This window comes from Ranitomeya imitator, chromosome 5, assembly GCF_032444005.1.
Source record: "Ranitomeya imitator isolate aRanImi1 chromosome 5, aRanImi1.pri, whole genome shotgun sequence".
Lineage (NCBI taxonomy): Eukaryota > Metazoa > Chordata > Amphibia > Anura > Dendrobatidae > Ranitomeya > Ranitomeya imitator.
In genome coordinates, this window is record NC_091286.1 from 261,409,564 (window position 1) to 261,428,073 (window position 18,510).

The window sequence follows — 18,510 nt, forward strand, 5'->3', positions numbered from 1 at the left end:
AGTTCTTTTCTTGATATGCTTAATTTTTTTATCTGTGAACATAGAGCTGATGTGCCTTGCCAAAAAGTTCCATTTTTGTCTCATCTGTCCATAGGACATTCTCCCTGAAGCTTTGTGGCTTGTCAACATGTAGTTTGGCAAATTTCAGTTTGGCTTTTTTATGATTTTTCTTCAACAATGGTTTCCTCCTTGGTCGTCTCCTATGATGTCCACTTTCGCTTATACAATGACGGATGGTGCGATCTGACACTGATGTTCCTTGAGCTTGAAGTTCACCTTTAATCTGTTTAGAAGTTTTGCTGGGCTCTTTTGTTACCATTCGTATTATCCGTCTCTTTGATTTGTCATCAATTTCCCTCCTGCGGCCACATCCAGGGCGGTTGGCTACAGTCCCATTGATCTTAAATTTTGAATAATATGTGCAACTGTAGTCATAGGAACATCAAGCTGCTTGGAGATGGTCATATAACTTTTACCTTTAACAAGTTTGGCTATCATTTTCTTTCTAATCTCCTGAGACAACGATTTTCTTTGCTTCCTCTGGTCCATGTTGACTGTGATACACACCATATCACCAAACAGCACACTGAGTATCTGTAGCCCTATATACAGGCCACTCACTGATTCCAAGATTGTAGACACCTGTGATGCTAGTTAGTGGACACACCTTGATTTAACAAATCTCTTTTGTCACATTATTTTCAGGGGTTCCATCATTTCTGTCCAGGCCTATTTCATGAGTTTTATTATTTTTTTTTATTCTGTGGAAACATGGTTGAAAAGCAATGTCTGACTTTCATTTTTTCATTTTCATAGATCTTTTATTTAGTATTACTTTCGTCAGATTCACGTTTTTTCTGTAACCATTGTAGGTTTTTAAGTCATTAAACGAGAGGTACCAACAATTTTGACCTTGTGTGTATATGCAAAATACCATTCATATATGCACTGTAAAGGAGTTTTCGATTACAGACATCAGATAACTTTCCTAAGCAGATTTACAATAATTCTGTTCATTTGCAGAAATTCCAGCTTTCCAGTCTGAATATTTTCACTGAATTGATGTCTCCACTTATCTTTGTTGTTTTAATGTAAATGAGACTAAAATATATTTTTTATGTGGTAGTACTAGTACGAACTATTGATTCTCTTTTTTTTTTTGCTTGAAAAAAATTAAAAAATGCAGACATTTAACTGTGCTATCTGTTTTGCACATCGTTGTTTATACCAGTCTAATTAGTCAATAATGCATGCTACACCTTCAGTTTACTGATAATCTAATATCAAATTCACGTGCACTGTATTCAATACAAATTAAAGGTGACAAGGTGAATTTTAGGGAAATAAATAGAGGGCTGTGTGCCATATCCCCTCTCTGTCATTAGTGCATTGATGAACCTTTGCAATTGGTTAGCCAGCAGGACATTTATGAATACTTTGTATTCATGACTGGGTAGTACGCCCACCTACTACTCTGTAGCACGTCTCACAAAGATGGAGGACATCAGTGCATGACAGTAGAGGCACTGAAGTCGAATTTCTGAGTTACCATTGGAAGTAAATGAGTTTGTTTCTGAGTTTTATCCTTCATAAAAACCACGAAAAGAGGAAAAAATCCTCCAATATTCAAGAAAAAACAAAAACAGACAGAGATGCTTACCTGTCAAACTAGGCCTCAATAGAAATGCACTAACAGGGTGCAGCGGACCCAAGTCAAATGGCAACTGCACAGGTGCGATAATACCAAATGAGACAGCCAGCCTTCAATCAGGGATTGGCTGTGTGGCACACCAGTGCAAAAAATATAATCTGTATGTGGCAATGTTCACACAAGAAATCGAGAGCACCTGGTTCTCAGCCTATTAATGAGGCCCTATAGTAATACCAAATGAGACAGCCAGCCTTTAATCAGGGATTGGCAGGTGGCACACAAGTGCAAAAAAATATAATCTGTATGTGGCAGTGTTCACACAGAGAATGCAGAGCATCTGGTTCTCAGCCTATTAGTGCATTTGTATTGATGCCTATTTAGACAGGTAAGCATCTCTGTCTGTTTTTGTTTTTTCTTGAGTTTTATCCATCCCCAGGGCACAGGTATATAAAATTTAGGTTCTAAGTTTGGAGTATTTGCAAAATGGTCAGAAGATTTAGCTGTGTATATTTTTGTTTAATCACATTTTGATTATTATGTGCCTTATTTGTATACTTTTCTCTTCCTTATGTATAATTTATTTACAATTTCTTCAATTAGCTTGATTGGGAGTTGTAAACTAGTCATGTTTAAAAACAAAAATACAATAGGATTGCTTGTAATAATAGTCTACTGTTCCTTTCATTCTGCTATGTTCTACAATGTGTTAGACACTTATCTATGTTGGTCTCATTACAGTAATTACAAAAGAAAAAGTTGAACCAAAAGAGAAAATAGAAAAGAAAGTCCAAATCAAAGGTTAGTTAGTAAAAGACGCTACTTGTTGACTGAATAGCAGCAGAGATCTCCATGTTATTGCAAAATCCAACGTTTTTTAACTATGAAGGATAGATTGTTGAGTTTGTATAGCCAGCACTCAAGCATTAATTTCATTTCACTGCTGCATGTAGATAGAAGAAAAGCGGGCACTCACCATCCAACCGCGAAACGGCCGTCGTCTTGTGGAAGCCTGTGTTTCTCTGCCTGTCCTGCATTTGACATGATGTCAGAATAAAGTTTGGGTTTTATTTAGATGGTGAGTGCCCGCTTTTCTTCTATCTACATGCAGCAGTGATTTGGACTTATTTTCAGCGTGAGCACCTGATATCCAATTTAGCTTCTTGGTATCTGAGTCACATTTAATTCATCTAGGTGATAGAACCAGCTGTTAGTGCGGTCCCCTGTTTTACTTTGATTTTGAATTTCATTTCACTACTAACTTAGATAATAATCAATAGGTGATATGATATATGTATCAAATGGTTATTGACCCTTATCATTGCTGTGATGTGATACAAATATTGCATATTGTATTGTAGCAATGATAACGGACAACAATTTGATTCATTATAATTTAATTTCAATAAGTAATAACAAATAATTTAATATTATATGCAGTATATATACATTTATATACAAATATACATACATACTGTATATACATTTCTATACAAATTTGCAGGGCAGAAATTATCACTTATCAGCCTCTTTTCTGTCAGATCTCTACTCCACATGTTTAGGGAACAGAACATGTTGTTCCACTGCACAATATTTTGAATTGATTTTATTGCACTTTTTGACTAGCTCTTTTGAGTTTTGAATAATTATTTTTGTAAAAAAACTCCTTTAAGCGAATAAAACAAGGAGAGACATCAGTGTTTGCACGATAGAGTATCAAATATTAACCCCTTCCCGACCCATGACGCCACGTAGGCGTCATGAAAGTCGGTGCCATTCCGACCCATGACGCCTATGCGGCGTCATGGAAAGATCGCGTCCCTGCAGATCGGGTGAAAGGGTTAACTCCCATTTCACCCGATCTGCAGGGACAGGGGGAGTGGTAGTTTAGCCCAGGGGGGGTGGCTTCACCCCCTCGTGGCTACGATCGCTCTGATTGGCTGTTGAAAGTGAAACTGCCAATCAGAGCGATTTGTAATATTTCACCCATTATAACGAGTGAAATATTACAATCCAGCCATGGCCGATGCTGAAATATCATCGGCCATGGCTGGAAATACTAGTGTGCCCCCACCCCACCCCTTCGATCGCCCCCCCACCCCCCCGATCTGGCCGGTACACTGCTCCGGCTCCCCTCCGTCCAGTGCTCCGCTCCCCCCCGTGCTCATGTCCGCTCCCCCCGTGCTCCAATCACCCCCCCGTGCTCCAATCACCCCCCCTGCACTCCGATCCACCCCCCCCCCGTGCTCCGTTCCACCCCCCCGTGCTCCGTTCCAGCCCCCCCGTGCTCCGTTCCACACCCCCCGCGCTCCGTTCCACCCCTCCCGCGCTCCGATTCCCCCCCCCGTGCTCCGATCCCCCCCCCCGTGGTCCCCCCCCACCCTATCATACTTACCGATCCAGCCGTGGTCCCGTCCGTCTTCTCCCGGGCGCCGCCATCTTCCAAAATGGCGGGCGCATGCGCAGTGCGCCCGCCGAATCTGCCGGCCGGTAGATTCGTTCCAAAGTGCATTTTGATCACTGAGATATAATCTATCTCAGTGATCAAAATAAAAAAAATAATAAATGACCCCCCCCCCTTTGTCACCCCCATAGGTAGGGACAATAAAAAAATAAAGAATTTTTTTTTTTTCCACTAATGTTAGAATAGGGTTAGGGTTAGGGGTAGGGTTAGGGTTAGGGTTAGGGGTAGGGTTAGGGTTAGGGGTAGGGTTAGGGTTAGGGGTAGGGTTAGGGTTAAGGTTAGGGCTAGGGGTAGGGTTAGGGTTAGGGGTAGGGTTAGGGGTAGGGTTAGGGTTAGGGTTAGGGCTAGGGTTAGGGTTAGGAATGTGCACACGTATTCTGGTCCTCTGCGGATTTTTCCGCTGCGGATTTGATAAATCCGCAGTGCTAAACCGCTGCGGATTTATGGCGGATTTACCGCGTTTTTTTCTGCGCATTTCACTGCGGTTTTACAATTGCGATTTTCTATTGGAGCAGTTGTAAAACCGCTGCGGAATCCGCACAAAGAAGTGACATGCTGCGGAATGTAAACCGCTGCGTTTCCGTGCAGTTTTTCCGCAGCATGTGTACAGCGATTTTTGTTTCCCATAGGTTTACATTGAACTGTACACTCATGGGAAACTGCTGCGGATCCGCAGCGTGTGCACATACCTTTAGAATTAGGCTATGTGCACACGGTGCGGATTTGGCTGCGGATTCGCAGCAGTGTTCCATCAGGTTTACAGTACCATGTAAACATATGGAAACCAAATCCGCTGTGCCCATGGTGCGGAAAATACCGCGCGGGAACGCTGCGTTGTATTTTCCGCAGCATGTCAATTCTTTGTGCGGATTCCGCAGCGTTTTACACCTGTTCCTCAATAGGAATCCGCAAGTGAAATCCGCACAAAAAACACTGGAAATCCGCGGAAAATCCGCAGGTAAAACGCAGTGCCTTTTACCCGCGGATTTTTCAAAAATGGTGCGAAAATATCTCACACGAATCCGCAACGTGGGCACATAGCCTTAGGGTTAGGGTTGGAATTAGGGTTGTGGTTATGGTTAGGGGTGTGTTGGGGTTAGGGTTGTGGTTAGGGGTGTGTTGCAGTTAGGGTTGTGTTTAGGGTTATGGCTACAGTTGGGATTAGGGTTAGGGGTGTGTTGGGGTTAGTGTTGGAGGTAGAATTGAGGGGTTACCACTGTATAGGCACATCAGGGGTCTCCAAACGCAACATGGCGCCACCATTGATTCCAGCCAATCTCGTATTCAAAAAGTCAAATGGTGCTCCCTCACTTCCGAGCCTTGACGTGTGCCCAAACAGTGGTTTACCCCCACATATGGGGTACCAGCATACTCAGGACAAACTGCGCAACAATTACTGGGGTCCAATTTCTCCTGTTACCCTTGTGAATCTAAAAAAATGCTTGCTAAAACATAATTTTTGAGGAAAGAAAAATGATTTTTTATTTTCACGGCTCTGCATTGTAAACGTCTGTGAAGCACTTGGGGGTTCAAAGTGCTCACCACATATCTAGATAAGTTCCTTGGGGGGTCTAGTTTCTAAAATGGGGTCACTTGTGGGGGGTCTCTACTGTTTAGGCACACCAGGGGCTCTGCAAACGCAACGTGACACCCGCAGACCATTCCATCAAAGTCTGCATTTCAAAAGTCACTACTTCCCTTCTGAGCCCCGACGTGTGCCCAAACAGTGGTTTACCCCCACATATGGGGTATCAGCGTACTCAGGAGAAACTGGACAACAACTTTTGGGGTCCAATTTCTCCTGTAACCCTTGGGAAAATAAAAAATTCTGGGCTAAATAATTATTTTTGAGGAAAGAAAACGTATTTATTATTTTCACGGCTCTGCATTATAAACTTCTATGAAGCACTTGGGGGTTCAAAGTGCTCACCACACATCTAGATAAGTTCCTTTCAGGGTCTAGTTTCCAAAATGGGGTCACTTGTGGGGGGTTTCTACTGTTTAGGCACATCAGGGGCTCTGCAAACGCAACGTGACGCCCGCAGAGCATTCCATCAAAGTCTGCATTTCAAAACGTCACTACTTCAATTCCAAGCCCCGGCATGTGCCCAAACAGTAGTTTACCCCCACATATGGGGTATCACCGTACTCAGGAGAAACTGGACAACAACTTTTGGGGTCAAATTTCTCCTGTTACCCTTGGGAAAATTAAAAAATTCTGGGCTAAATAATTATTTTTGAGGAAAGAAAACGTATTTATTATTTTCACGGCTCTGCATTATAAACTTCTATGAAGCACTTGGGGGTTCAAAGTGCTCACCACACATCTAGATAAGTTCCTTTGGGGGTCTAGTTTCCAAAATGGGGTCACTTGTGGGGGGTTTCTACTGTTAAGCCACATCAGGGGCTCTGCAAACGCAACGTGACGCCCACAGAGCATTCCATCAAAGTCTGCATTTCAAAACGTCACTACTTCACTTCCGAGCCCCGGCATGTGCCCAAACAGTGATTTACCCCCACATATGGGGTATCAGCGTACTCAGGAGAAACTGGACAACAACTTTTGGGGTCAAATTTCTCCTATTACCCTTGGGAAAATAAAAAATTGCAGGCTAAAAGATCATTTTTGAGAAAATAATTTTTTTTTTTATTTTCATGGCTCTGCGTTATAAACTTCTGTGAAGCACTTGGGGGTTCAAAGTCCTCACCACACATCTAGATTAGTTCCTTTGGGGGTCTAGTTTCCAAAATGGTGTCATTTCTGGGGAATCTCCAATGTTTAAGCACACAGGGGCTCTCCAAACGTGACATGGTGTCCGCTAATGATTGGAGCTAATTTTCAATTTAAAAAGCCAAATGGCGTGCCATCCCTTCCAAGCCCTGCCGTGCGCCCAAACAGTGGTTTACCCCCACATATGGGGTATCAGCGTACTCAGGACAAACTGGACAACAATATTTGGGGTCCAATTTCTCCCATTATCCTTGGCAAAATAGGAAATTCCAGGCTAAAAAATCATTTTTGAGGAAAGAAAAATTATTTTTTATTTTCATGGCTCTGCGTTATAAACTTCTGTGAAGCACCTGGGGGTTTAAAGTGCTCAATATGCATCTAGATAAGTTCCTTGGGGGGTCTAGTTTCCAAAATGGGGTCACTTGTGGGGGAGCTCCAATGTTTAGGCACACAGGGGGCTCTCCAAACGCGACATGGTGTCCGCTAACAATTGGAGCTAATTTTCCATTCAAAAAGTCAAATGGCGCGCCTTCCCTTCCGAGCCCTGCCGTGTGCCCAAACAGTGGTTTACCCCCACATATGAGGTATCGGCGTACTCGGGAGAAATTGCCCAACAAATTTTATGATCCATTTTATCCTACTGCCCATGTGAAAATGAAAAAATTGAGGCGAAAATAATTTTTTTGTGAAAAAAAAGTACTTTTTCATTTTTACAGATCAATTTGTGAAGCACCTGAGGGTTTAAAGTGCTCACTAGGCATCTAAATAAGTTCCTTGGGGGGTCTAGTTTCCAAAATGGGGTCACTTGTGGGGGAGCGCCAATGTTTAGGCACACAGGAGCTATCCAAACGCGACATGGTGTCCGCTAACGATGGAAATAATTTTTCATTCAAAAAGTCAAATGGCGCTCCTTCCCTTCCGAGCCTTACCATGTGCCCAAACAGTGGTTTACCCCCACATGTGAGGTATTGGTGTACTCAGGAGAAATTGCCCAACACATTTTAGGATCCATTTTATCCTGTTGCCCATGTGAAAATGAAAAAATTGAGGCTAAAAGAATTTTTTTGTGAAAAAAAAGTACTTTTTCATTTTTACGGATCAATTTGTGAAGCACCTGGGGGTTCAAAGTGCTCACTATGCATCTAGATAAGTTCCTTGGGGCGTCTAGTTTCCAAAATGGGGTCACTTGTGGGGGAGCTCCAATTTTTAGGCACACGGGGGCTCTCCAAACGTGACATGGTGTCCGCTAAAGAGTGGAGCCAATTTTTGATTCAAAAAGTCAAATGGCGCTCCTTCCCTTCCAAGCCCTGCCGTGCGCCCAAACAGTGGTTTACCCCCACATATGAGGTATCAGCGTACTCAGGACAAATTGGACAACAACTTTCGTGGTTCAGTTTCTCCTTTTACCATTGGGAAAATAAAAAAATTGTTGCTAAAAGATAATTTTTGTGACTAAAAAGTTAAATGTTCATTTTTTCCTTCCATGTTGCTTCTGCTGCTGTGAAGCACCTGAAGGGTTAATAAACTTCTTGAATGTGGTTTTGAGTACCTTGAGGGGTGCAGTTTTTAGAATGGTGTCACTTTTGGGTATTTTCAGCCATATAGACCCCTCAAACTGACTTCAAATGTGAGGTGGTCCCTAAAAAAAATGGTTTTGTAAATTTCGTTGTAAAAATGACAAATCGCTGGTCAAATTTTAACCCTTATAACTTCCTAACAAAAAAAAATTTTGTTTCCAAAATTGTGCTGATGTAAAGTAAACATGTGGGAAATGTTATTTATTAACTATTTTGTGTCACATATCTCTCTGGTTTAACAGAATAAAAATTCAAAATGTGAAAATTGCGAAATTTTCAAAATTTTCGCCAAATTTCCGTGTTTATCACAAATAAATGCAGAATTTATTGACCTAAATTTACCACTAACATGAAGCCCAATATGTCACGAAAAAACAATCTCAGAACCGCTAGGATCCGTTGAAGCGTTCCTGAGTTATTACCTCATAAAGGGACACTGGTCAGAATTGCAAAAAACGGCAAGGTCTTTAAGGTCAAAATAGGCTGGGTCTTGAAGGGGTTAACAAATGGCAAAAAAAAGTACTTAGAATATGTATGACCTCATAAATAATCACTTTGCATACCTCGCAAAGAAAATTTGTATAAAATACTCCTGTACCAATATCACTCATCACATCTGCCACAAAAAATCAATGTTGGATATATTCTTAAGCTGTTGGAAGATGGAATGTTTCCTCATGTTTTTCGATCTGTCCTTTTATAAATTCCATTTGGAGAAAGGTTGAGGCTTTGAAACCATGAATGTTGCTTCCTAACTTTCCTCTACCATTGTAAATACACTGCTCAAAAAATAAAGGGAACACTAAAATCAAATATCCTAGATATCACTGAATGAAATAATCCAGTTTTACATCTTTATTCATTACATAGTGGAATGTGTTGAGAACAATAAAACCTAAAAATTATCAACGTAAATCACAACTAATATCCAACTTATACGGGCTGATCCAACTTATGTGGAAATGCCTCAAGAGAAAGAAATGATACTCAGTAGTGTGTGTGTGGCCTCCACCTTCCAGTATGACCTCCCTACAATGCCTGGGCATGCTTCTGATGAGGTGGCGGATGGTCTCTTGAGGGATCTCCTCTCAGACCTGGACTAAAGCATCCGCCACCTCCTGGACAGTCTGTGGTGCAATGTGACGTTGGTGGATGGTGCGAGACATGATGTTCCAGATGTGTTCAATTAAATTCAGGTCTGGGGAATGGGCGGGCCAGTCCAGAGCTTCAATGCCTTCATCTTGCAGGAACTGCTGACACACTCCAGCCACAAGCTGTGCAGCCCTCCAAAGAAATGCCACCCCACACCATTACTGACCCACTGCCAAACAGGCCATGTTGAATGATGTTGCAGGCTGCAGATTCCTCTACACGGCATCTCCAGACTCTGTCACGTCTGTCACATGTGCTCAGTGTGATCCTGCATTTATCTGTGAAGAGCACAGGGCGCCTGTGGCGAATTTGCCAATCCTGGTGTTCTATGGCAAATGCCAAGCATCCTGCACAGTGTTGGGCTGTGAGCACAACCCCAATCTGTGGACGTCCAGCACTCAGACCATCCTCATGGAGTCAGTTTCTAACCGTTTGGGCAGACACATGCACATTTGTGCCCTGCTGGAGGTCATTTTGCAGGGCTCTGGCAGTGCTCCTCCTGTTCCTCCTTGCACAAAGGCTGAGGTAGCAGTCCTGCTGCTGGGTTGTTGCCCTTGATGCCCTTCTACGGCCCCCTCCACATCTCCTGGTGTACTGGCCTGTCTCCTTGTAGTGCCTCCAGCCTCTGGATACTACGCTGACAGACACAGCAAACCTTCTTGCCACAGTTCGCATTGATGTGCCATCCTGGATGAGCTGCTCTACCTGAGCCACTTGTGTGGGTTGTAGAGTCCGTCTCATGCTACCACGAGTGTGAAAGTGCAACCAACATTAAAAAGGGACCAAAACATCAACCAAAAGCATTGGTACTGAGATGTGGTCTGTGGTCCCCACCTGCAGAACCACTCCTTTATTGAGTGTGTCTTGATAATTGCCAATAATTTCCATCTGTTGTCTATTCCATTTGCACAACAGCATGTTAAATTGATGATCAAACAGTGTTTCTTCATAAGTGGACAGTTTGATTTCACAGAAGTTTGATTTACTTGGAGTTATATGCTGTTGTTTATATGTTCCCTTTATTTTTTTGAGCAGTGTATGTCTATTTTCTGTATGTTTCTATCCCTACTCTTATAATATGCACAAATACCTTGTCTGTCTCCAATCTGAAGTTCCAACTATCAGCAAACTTGGATAATCACAACACTGTAATCTCATTATGGTGCATTGGGAAGTATTAGACATCTGGATACACTAGCTACCTTGCAACATTGCAACAAAATGCAAAACAAAATATTTACCCCAAAATTATATCAATAAAAACGTCAGCACGGTGTGCAAAAAAAAGCCTTCACTCAGAGCCAGATCATGAAAAATGGAGACATGGTGATGGTGATCTTTTTTCTTTCGTACAAACTTTGGATTTTTTTTCACCACATAAATAAAAAAGAAGCTATACATGTTTGGTACCTGAGTGCTTGTACTGACCCAAGGAATCATATAATTACAATGGCAGGTCAGTTTTAGCATTTAGTGAACATGGTAAGTAAAAAACCTAAAAAACAGCTGTGTAACATAGTAACATAGTTAGTAAGGCCGAAAAAAGACATTTGTCCATCCAGTTCAGCCTATATTCCATTATAATAAATACCCAGATCTACGTCCTTCTACAGAACCTAATAATTGTATGATACAATATTGTTCTGCTCCAGGAAGACATCCAGGCCTCTCTTGAACCCCTCGACTGAGTTCGCCATCACCACCTCCTCAGGCAAGCAATTCCAGATTCTCACTGCCCTAACAGTAAAGAATCCTCTTCTATGTTGGTGGAAAAACCTTCTCTCGTCCAGACGCAAAGAATGCCCCCTTGTGCCCGTCACCTTCCTTGGTATAAACAGATCCTCAGCGAGATATTTGTATTGTCCCCTTATATACTTATACATGGTTATTAGATTGCCCCTCAGTCGTCTTTTTTCTAGACTAAATAATCCTAATTTCGCTAATCTATCTGGGTATTGTAGTTCTCCCATCCCCTTTATTAATTTTGTTGCCCTCCTTTGTACTCTCTCTAGTTCCATTATATCCTTCCTGAGCACCGGTGCCCAAAACTGGACACAGTACTCCATGTGCGGTCTAACTAGGGATTTGTACAGAGGCAGTATAATGCTCTCATCATGTGTATCCAGACCTCTTTTAATGCACCCCATGATCCTGTTTGCCTTGGCAGCTGCTGCCTGGCACTGTGTAATTGAACTTTTTTTTGAAATTTCATAGCACTAGGAATTTTTTCCTGTTTTCCATTATAAGGTAAACTCAATAGCGTAGTTCAAAAGTACAACTCGTCCCGCAAGAAAACAAGCCCTCACATTGCCATATTGATGGAAAAATGAAAAAGTTGTGGTTCTGGGAAGAAAGGGAGCTAAAAACAGAACCGCAAAACTGCAAAGTGGTGAAGGGGTTAAAAATGGATCTGTGTCTCCAGCGGTAGAAAACTTTTAGACTCTCAGCATGACTTATTCTTATCAGTTTTGCAGATTAGACTTGACCAATAAGGTTTACAGGAATCCATGTAAGACTGATGACAGAGTTTTATCCGAGTTTCATTCATTTTTAACAGACAGTTTAGAACCAATGGATAAAAAAAGTTCATACAGACTACCTGCCTCAATGAAAATAAAAATTAATGATAAAAAAATCTATTATGCAACTAGGCTAGCAATAGAAAGAAACATTTTCAATTTGTGTGAATGTTGACTTAGGCTGGTTTCACATTTGCGTCTTTTTGGGTGCGTTTTTGCGGTAAAAAGCGCAAAAAAAAGCATGGTGAAAAAACGCATGTAAACGCGTGCAAACGCTGCGTTTTTTTGACGCATGCTTTTTGCATGTGGTGAAAAAATGCAGCGTTTTGACGCATTTACATGCGTTTTTTCATGCGTTTGCGTTTTTTAAACGCATGCTGAGAAATGTGTGACAGCTGCCAATCATCAAAATAAAGTAAAAAACCCACTATAAACAGAAATAGTTAGGGTTAGGGGTAGGGTTAGGGGTAGGGTTAGGGGTAGGGTTAGGGGTAGGGTTAGGAGTAGGGTTAGGGGTAGGGTTAGGGTTAGGATCCCTTAAGGTTAGGGTTAGGGGTAGGGTTAGGGGTAGGGTTAGGGGTAGGGATAGGGTTAAGATCCCTTAGGGTTAGGGTTAGGGGTAGGGTTAGGGGTAGGGTTAGGATCCCTTAGGGTTTAGGGTTAGGGGTAAGGTTAGGGTTAGGGGTAGGGTTAGGGTTAGGGGTAGGAATAGGGTTAGGATCCCTTTAACACCTTTATGTTGGGGGGTGGCATATCAGTGTGTTTTCTGTTTTTTTAATAGAAAAACGCATGCGTTTTTAACGCAAAAAAACGCATGCACAAAAAACGCATGCGTCCCCATTGACTCCAATGTATTTTTTGACCAAAAAAAAACGCATGAAAACGCATGCTTTTTTTTTGATCCAAAAAACGCCTCTCAAAAATACTACAAGTTGCATTTCTGAAAATGAATGCATGCAGTAAAAATACGCATGCGTTCAAAAACGCATGCAAACGCGTACACCAAAAAACGCATGCGTTTTCAATGTTAAATATAGGAAAAAAACCGCTGCAGACAAAAACGCAAGTGTGAAACCACCCTTACAGACATAAAACATAAAAATCTCAAAGGATAACTAGCTCTATCTATACAAGCACAATTAAAGCATTAAAATATCTTATTGGTACAGCATTCTTGAAAAATGACACTTGATTCAGCTGCTTAATGGGTGTATTCAATTAGAATGGGAATTATAATGGAAGAACATATTCTTCTTCCTCTTCTGGATTTGGCTCTTCAAACTGCTGCAAAAACATAAGTGACATTTGTCTAAAATTCCAATGCCACTAGGTTGTCAAAGACAGCTGCTATAAATTTATGAAGCCATTAAGGTTTAAGCTGAACCCCTGTGACCTGCAAGAGGGGTAATCTGTAATACGTAATTATTCTTGAGCCAGGGTCTGAGATAGTTATTATTATTATTATACATTTTTATAGCGCCATTTATTCCATGGCGCTATAAAATCATGTTTCTCTACAGCACTATAACAAGGTGCCTTTGCACAGTATTTGGTTAGTTAAATTATACTTGATTATAGCATTGTAAATTAGCAAGTAACTATTGTTTAATTTACCACTTCTAGTAAAAGCAAAAGCAGAAGAAATGGAAAAATCTGAAAAGAAAGCTCCAGTCAAAGGTAAATTTTGGATTAAAGGGGTTGTCCACCTTTTGAACTAAATGTTAGGCCCCAATAAAATAATAAAGTCTATGCTCACTTCTCATGCCGTCTCCATTCCAGCAGTGTCAACACTCATGGACCCAGGACTGTGATACAGTGTAATGACACGTGATGCTCGGAGCCTAATCAGCGCTGGCTTCCCTGTCTCCGTCTTTGGACAAACTGAACATGAAGAGGATGTCCGGGATCAGCTTCCTCTTCATGTTCAGTTTGTCCAAAGGCAGAGACAGCATCACGTGTCAAAACACCGCATCACAGCCCCGGGGAGAGCGAATGCCGACACCGTGGGAACGGCGCTGGCACAGGAGGTGAGTATAGGCTTTATTATTTTATAGGGGTCAAAAATGTATTTTAAGAAGGTGTTGTCCTAGTAGTGGATAACCCATTTAAGTGGTTATCAAGAAGGGACTTAGATAAAGAGGAAAAAAAACTATAAAAATATGCAGTGCCCTACTTTGCTAATAATATACTTTATACTGTGTTAAAATGCAGTCCGAGGTCACTCTGCTGGAAAACCACAAGAGCAATGCCAGCAATGTTTTTGCATGTCAAAAAGTAGACTACAAAAATGGTGCAATGTTTTAAGCATAACATTTATTTGGAAAGATTGAAATACCGTATATACTCGAGTATAAGCCGACCCGAGTATAAGCCGACCCCCCTAATTTTGCCACAAAAAACTGGGAAAACTTATTGACTCGAGTATAAGCCTAGGGTGGAAAATGCAGCAGCTACCGGTGAATTTCAAAAATAAAAATAGATGCTCTATACCGTTCATTATGGCCACATAGCTGTGCCATATAGTGCTCTGCACCGTTCATTATTGCCCCATAGCTGTGCCATATAGTGCTCTGCACCATTCAGTATTGCCCCATAGCTATGCCATATAGTGCTCTGCACCGTTCATTATTGCCCCATAGCTGTGCCATATAGTGCTCTGCACTGTTCATTATTGCCCCATAGATGTACCATAGAAAGCTGTGCCATATAGTGCTCTGCACTGTTCATTATTGCCCCATAGCTGTGCCATATAGTGCTCTGCACCATTCATTATTGCCCCATAGCTGTGCCATATAGTGCTCTGCACCATTCATTATTGCCCCATAGCTGTGCCATATAGTGCTCTGCACCGTTCATTATTGCCCCATAGCTCTGCCATATAGTGCTCTGCACCGTTCATTATTGCCCCATAGCTGTGCCATATAGTGCTCTGCACCATTCATTATTGCCCCATAGCTGTGCCATATAGTGCTCTGCACCGTTCATTATTGCCCCATAGCTGTGCCATATAGTGCTCTGCACCATTCATTATTGCCCCATAGCTGTGCCATATAGTGCTCTGCACCGTTCATTATTGCCCCATAGCTGCTCCTTATAAAGCTGTGCCATTGCTGCTGCTGCTGCAATTAAAAAAAAATGCCATACTCACCTCTCTTGCTTGCAGCTCCTCAGCGTCCCGTCTCGGCGTCTCTCTGCACTGACTGATCAGGCAGAGGGTGGCGCGCACACTATACGTCATCGCGCCCTCTGACCTGCACAGTCACTGCAAGAGGATGCGAAGACAGAGCAGCGACCGGTGTGTGGAACACGGACAGGTGAATATGTAATACCTGCTCCCGGCGTCCCGCTCCTTCCCCCGGACAGCTGGTCTCCGGGTGGCAAAGCCTCTTCCTGTATCAGCGGTCACCGTTACCGCTCATTAGAGAAATGAATATGCGGCTCCACCCCTATGGGAGTGGAGTCCATATTCATTTCTCTAATGAGCGGTCCCACGTGACCGCTGAACAGGGGAAGAGCTGTGGCACCCGGAGACAGTGTGACAGGCAGGGGGAGCATCAGGAGTCCCGGAAGCAGGTAAGTATGTCTCAGCGCCCTCTCCCCCTCACCCGCCGACCCTGCCGCTGACCGTGACTCGAGTATAAGCCGAGAGGGGCACTTTCAGCCCAAAAATTTGGGCTAAAAATCTCGGCTTATATTCGAGTATATACGGTACTTTAATTTGTATGGCTTTGTGTAAAGATGACGAATCAGGGCATGATAAACAAAAAATTAACATGGTATTCCCATCTCAAGTTATTACATTGCATTGCTAAGGTATGCCATCATAATATGATCATCTGGTATGCAGGGAAACTGCAGCATTTGAGCAGAGGTGATGCCATACAGGAAAATACTTAGATGAAGCTGCAGTGCTAAACCAGCACTACATCCCCATTTATTTAAGAATTAAGGAGCTCCGAGAGGTTATTCCTTTATGTGTCACTCCCCTGACTTTGTCAGATGGGAATAACCCTTTATACACAACCTACTAAGACTGACAGTGAAAGTATTTATTACTAGAAACTTTGCAAAAAGTGAGAGTGCAGAATCTGAAAGTGGTTGGGGGAAAGAGCAGTAGTAATGTCAGGAAATATAATTTTATTGAAAGAGTGGATGCTTGCAACATAATTCCACAAGGTACTTGGAAAATTCACAGCAAGCAAATTTCTAAATATCTTTAGCAAGCATATAACTATTCTAATTTAACAAAAATACATAATTTAACAGCAGCGTAGATGGACCAACTGTTTTTTTCTTCTGTCCATCTGTGTTTATATGCTTTTTCTGTGAATTAATCAATAGACATGGAGGAAATGTTAAATATCCGATTTAAGCACCATGTACTATAATTCAGCTAACTTTAAAGAGATTATCGAGGACTTTATTTATTTTTATGTACGGGACTAAGAACTAACAGGCAGGTAGTTCTTAACTACCTGCCTGTTCTACATGGGGGTGATCCCTGCCAGGTGCCAGGTCATCCAGAGATTCTCCTGCTTCACTTCACCTACTGTATCATCAGCAAAATAGATCTTCCTCTTCTAGTCTGCTCTGTTGATGCAGCATCATTTTTGATGCCAAGCTGATTGACAGCCAGCTCCCCACAGTTGCACAGTCATCAGAGAAGCCCTGTCAACAGAGTAGAGGGGAAGAAAAGACCCTGCTCTGACTGAATGACATGAGCAAAAGATGCAGGATCGCCAGCAGAAGGGTTGGTCTGTGAGGCAGTAAGTCAACAATTACCTGCCTGTTAGTTCTTAGCCCCATGCGTAAGGTATTAAAAGTTTCAGATAACCCCTGTGTCTTGCCATTTAACACAGCACAAACAATTGAAAATGTTGCATTAACACTTGGTTGATCTGTGAACAGAAAAACAGAGCCGTGTTGCCGCGTGAATGGCAATCAAATGAAATCTGTAAAAAGGAGTTGATAAGGCTCGATAGACAAATTACATTAAATAAATTACAGTAGTTCTGACTTGCCTTACTTTGGCAATCAATTTCTCTATACAGAGAGCTGTCTCAACAAGTGTCATTCGGTGGCACGAACACCCCAAGTTTACTGCACCTACACTTTAGAACTCGTAGAGCTCGTTGCTCCAGTTGATTGGTTGCAACCCTTTAACATAAGAGCACTAAACGATATGTGCTTTAATTTTCTAACGAACTCTAATAAAGTTTGATTTATGGAAACTCTAAAATAGAGGGGTGTAACATGAAATAGAATTAAACATGGATTTTGTAGAAAAATGATTAAAGCATATGATAATTTTAGTGCATGTATCATTTGCGTAGCTTTTGGTAGAGCTTTGTACCAACATGTTAAATGTTGGTACATTTAAGTAGTATTCACACCACATACCCTATTAATTATGCAGGAAACAGATGTCTTGTTTATCTATGCCCTTGAGTTTTCCATAAAATGCATAACGTTATAAGTTTATTTCATTGACTTATTAGGACATAAGTTAGGTCATCGGTTTCTGCTGACTTTATTTATAAGGCGAATAGAGAGATTGTTATGCAATTGTGTTATCCACCATGTTTTGGATATATGTTCCTAAAATAAGGTTTTCAAATTTAGGGCTATGTTTTATTGAATGCCATTTAATTTTGGAAATGCAACATTTCAATTAAGGCTATAATAATAACATGGTATTTAGTGCTTAATTGTGAAAGAAATGGAAAACAAACTTCAATATTAATTAAAATATTAATTGGGGGATTTTCAACTTTCTAACATACTTTCATTTAAATGGGCATGTAGAAATCATATCTAATATGCTCCTGGCATTTTTTTCTTTTGGTCAAAATTGCTGGTACCCCTTGTTTAATTACATAAAAACCCACAATGGTCACAGAAATAACTTGAACCTGACAAACGTAATAAAAAATGAAAGATCTATGAAAATGAACTGAAGGTCAGACATTGTTTTTCAACCATGCTTCTACAGAATTTAAAAAAAAATAAAACTCATGAAGTAGGCCTGGACAGGAATGATGGTACCCATGAAAATAATGTGACAAAAGGGACATGTTAAATCAAGGTGTGTCCACTAACTAGCATCACAGGTGTCTACAATCTTGGAATCCGTGAGTGGGCCTGTATTATATAGGGCTACAGATACTCACTGTGCTGTTTGGTGACATGGAGTGTATCACACTCAACATGGACCAGAGGAAGCAAAGGAAAGAGTTGTCTCAGGAGATTAGAAAGAAAATGATAGCCAAACTTGTTAAAAGTAAAAGTTATATGACCATTTCCAAGCAGCTTGATGTTCCTGTGACTACAGTTGCACATATTCAGAAATTTGAGATCCATGGGACTGTAGCCAACCTCCCTGGACGTGGCCGAAGGAGGAAAATAGATGACAAATCAAA

At 41.6% G+C, this 18,510-nt stretch overlaps 1 protein-coding gene across 25 annotated transcripts in view; it reads left to right on the plus strand.

Annotated features, from left to right (window-relative positions):
• The window catches only part of LOC138637428 (titin homolog), a 1,151,517-nt gene that overhangs the window by 206,919 nt on the left and 926,088 nt on the right, over positions 1-18,510 (plus strand). For all 25 annotated transcript variants that reach the window (XM_069726100.1, XM_069726106.1, XM_069726124.1 and 22 more), the window contains 2 exons: positions 2,390-2,449; positions 13,715-13,768. In XM_069726100.1, coding sequence (XP_069582201.1) covers positions 2,390-2,449; positions 13,715-13,768 — 114 coding nt within the window. The remainder of the gene's footprint in view (positions 1-2,389; positions 2,450-13,714; positions 13,769-18,510) is intronic.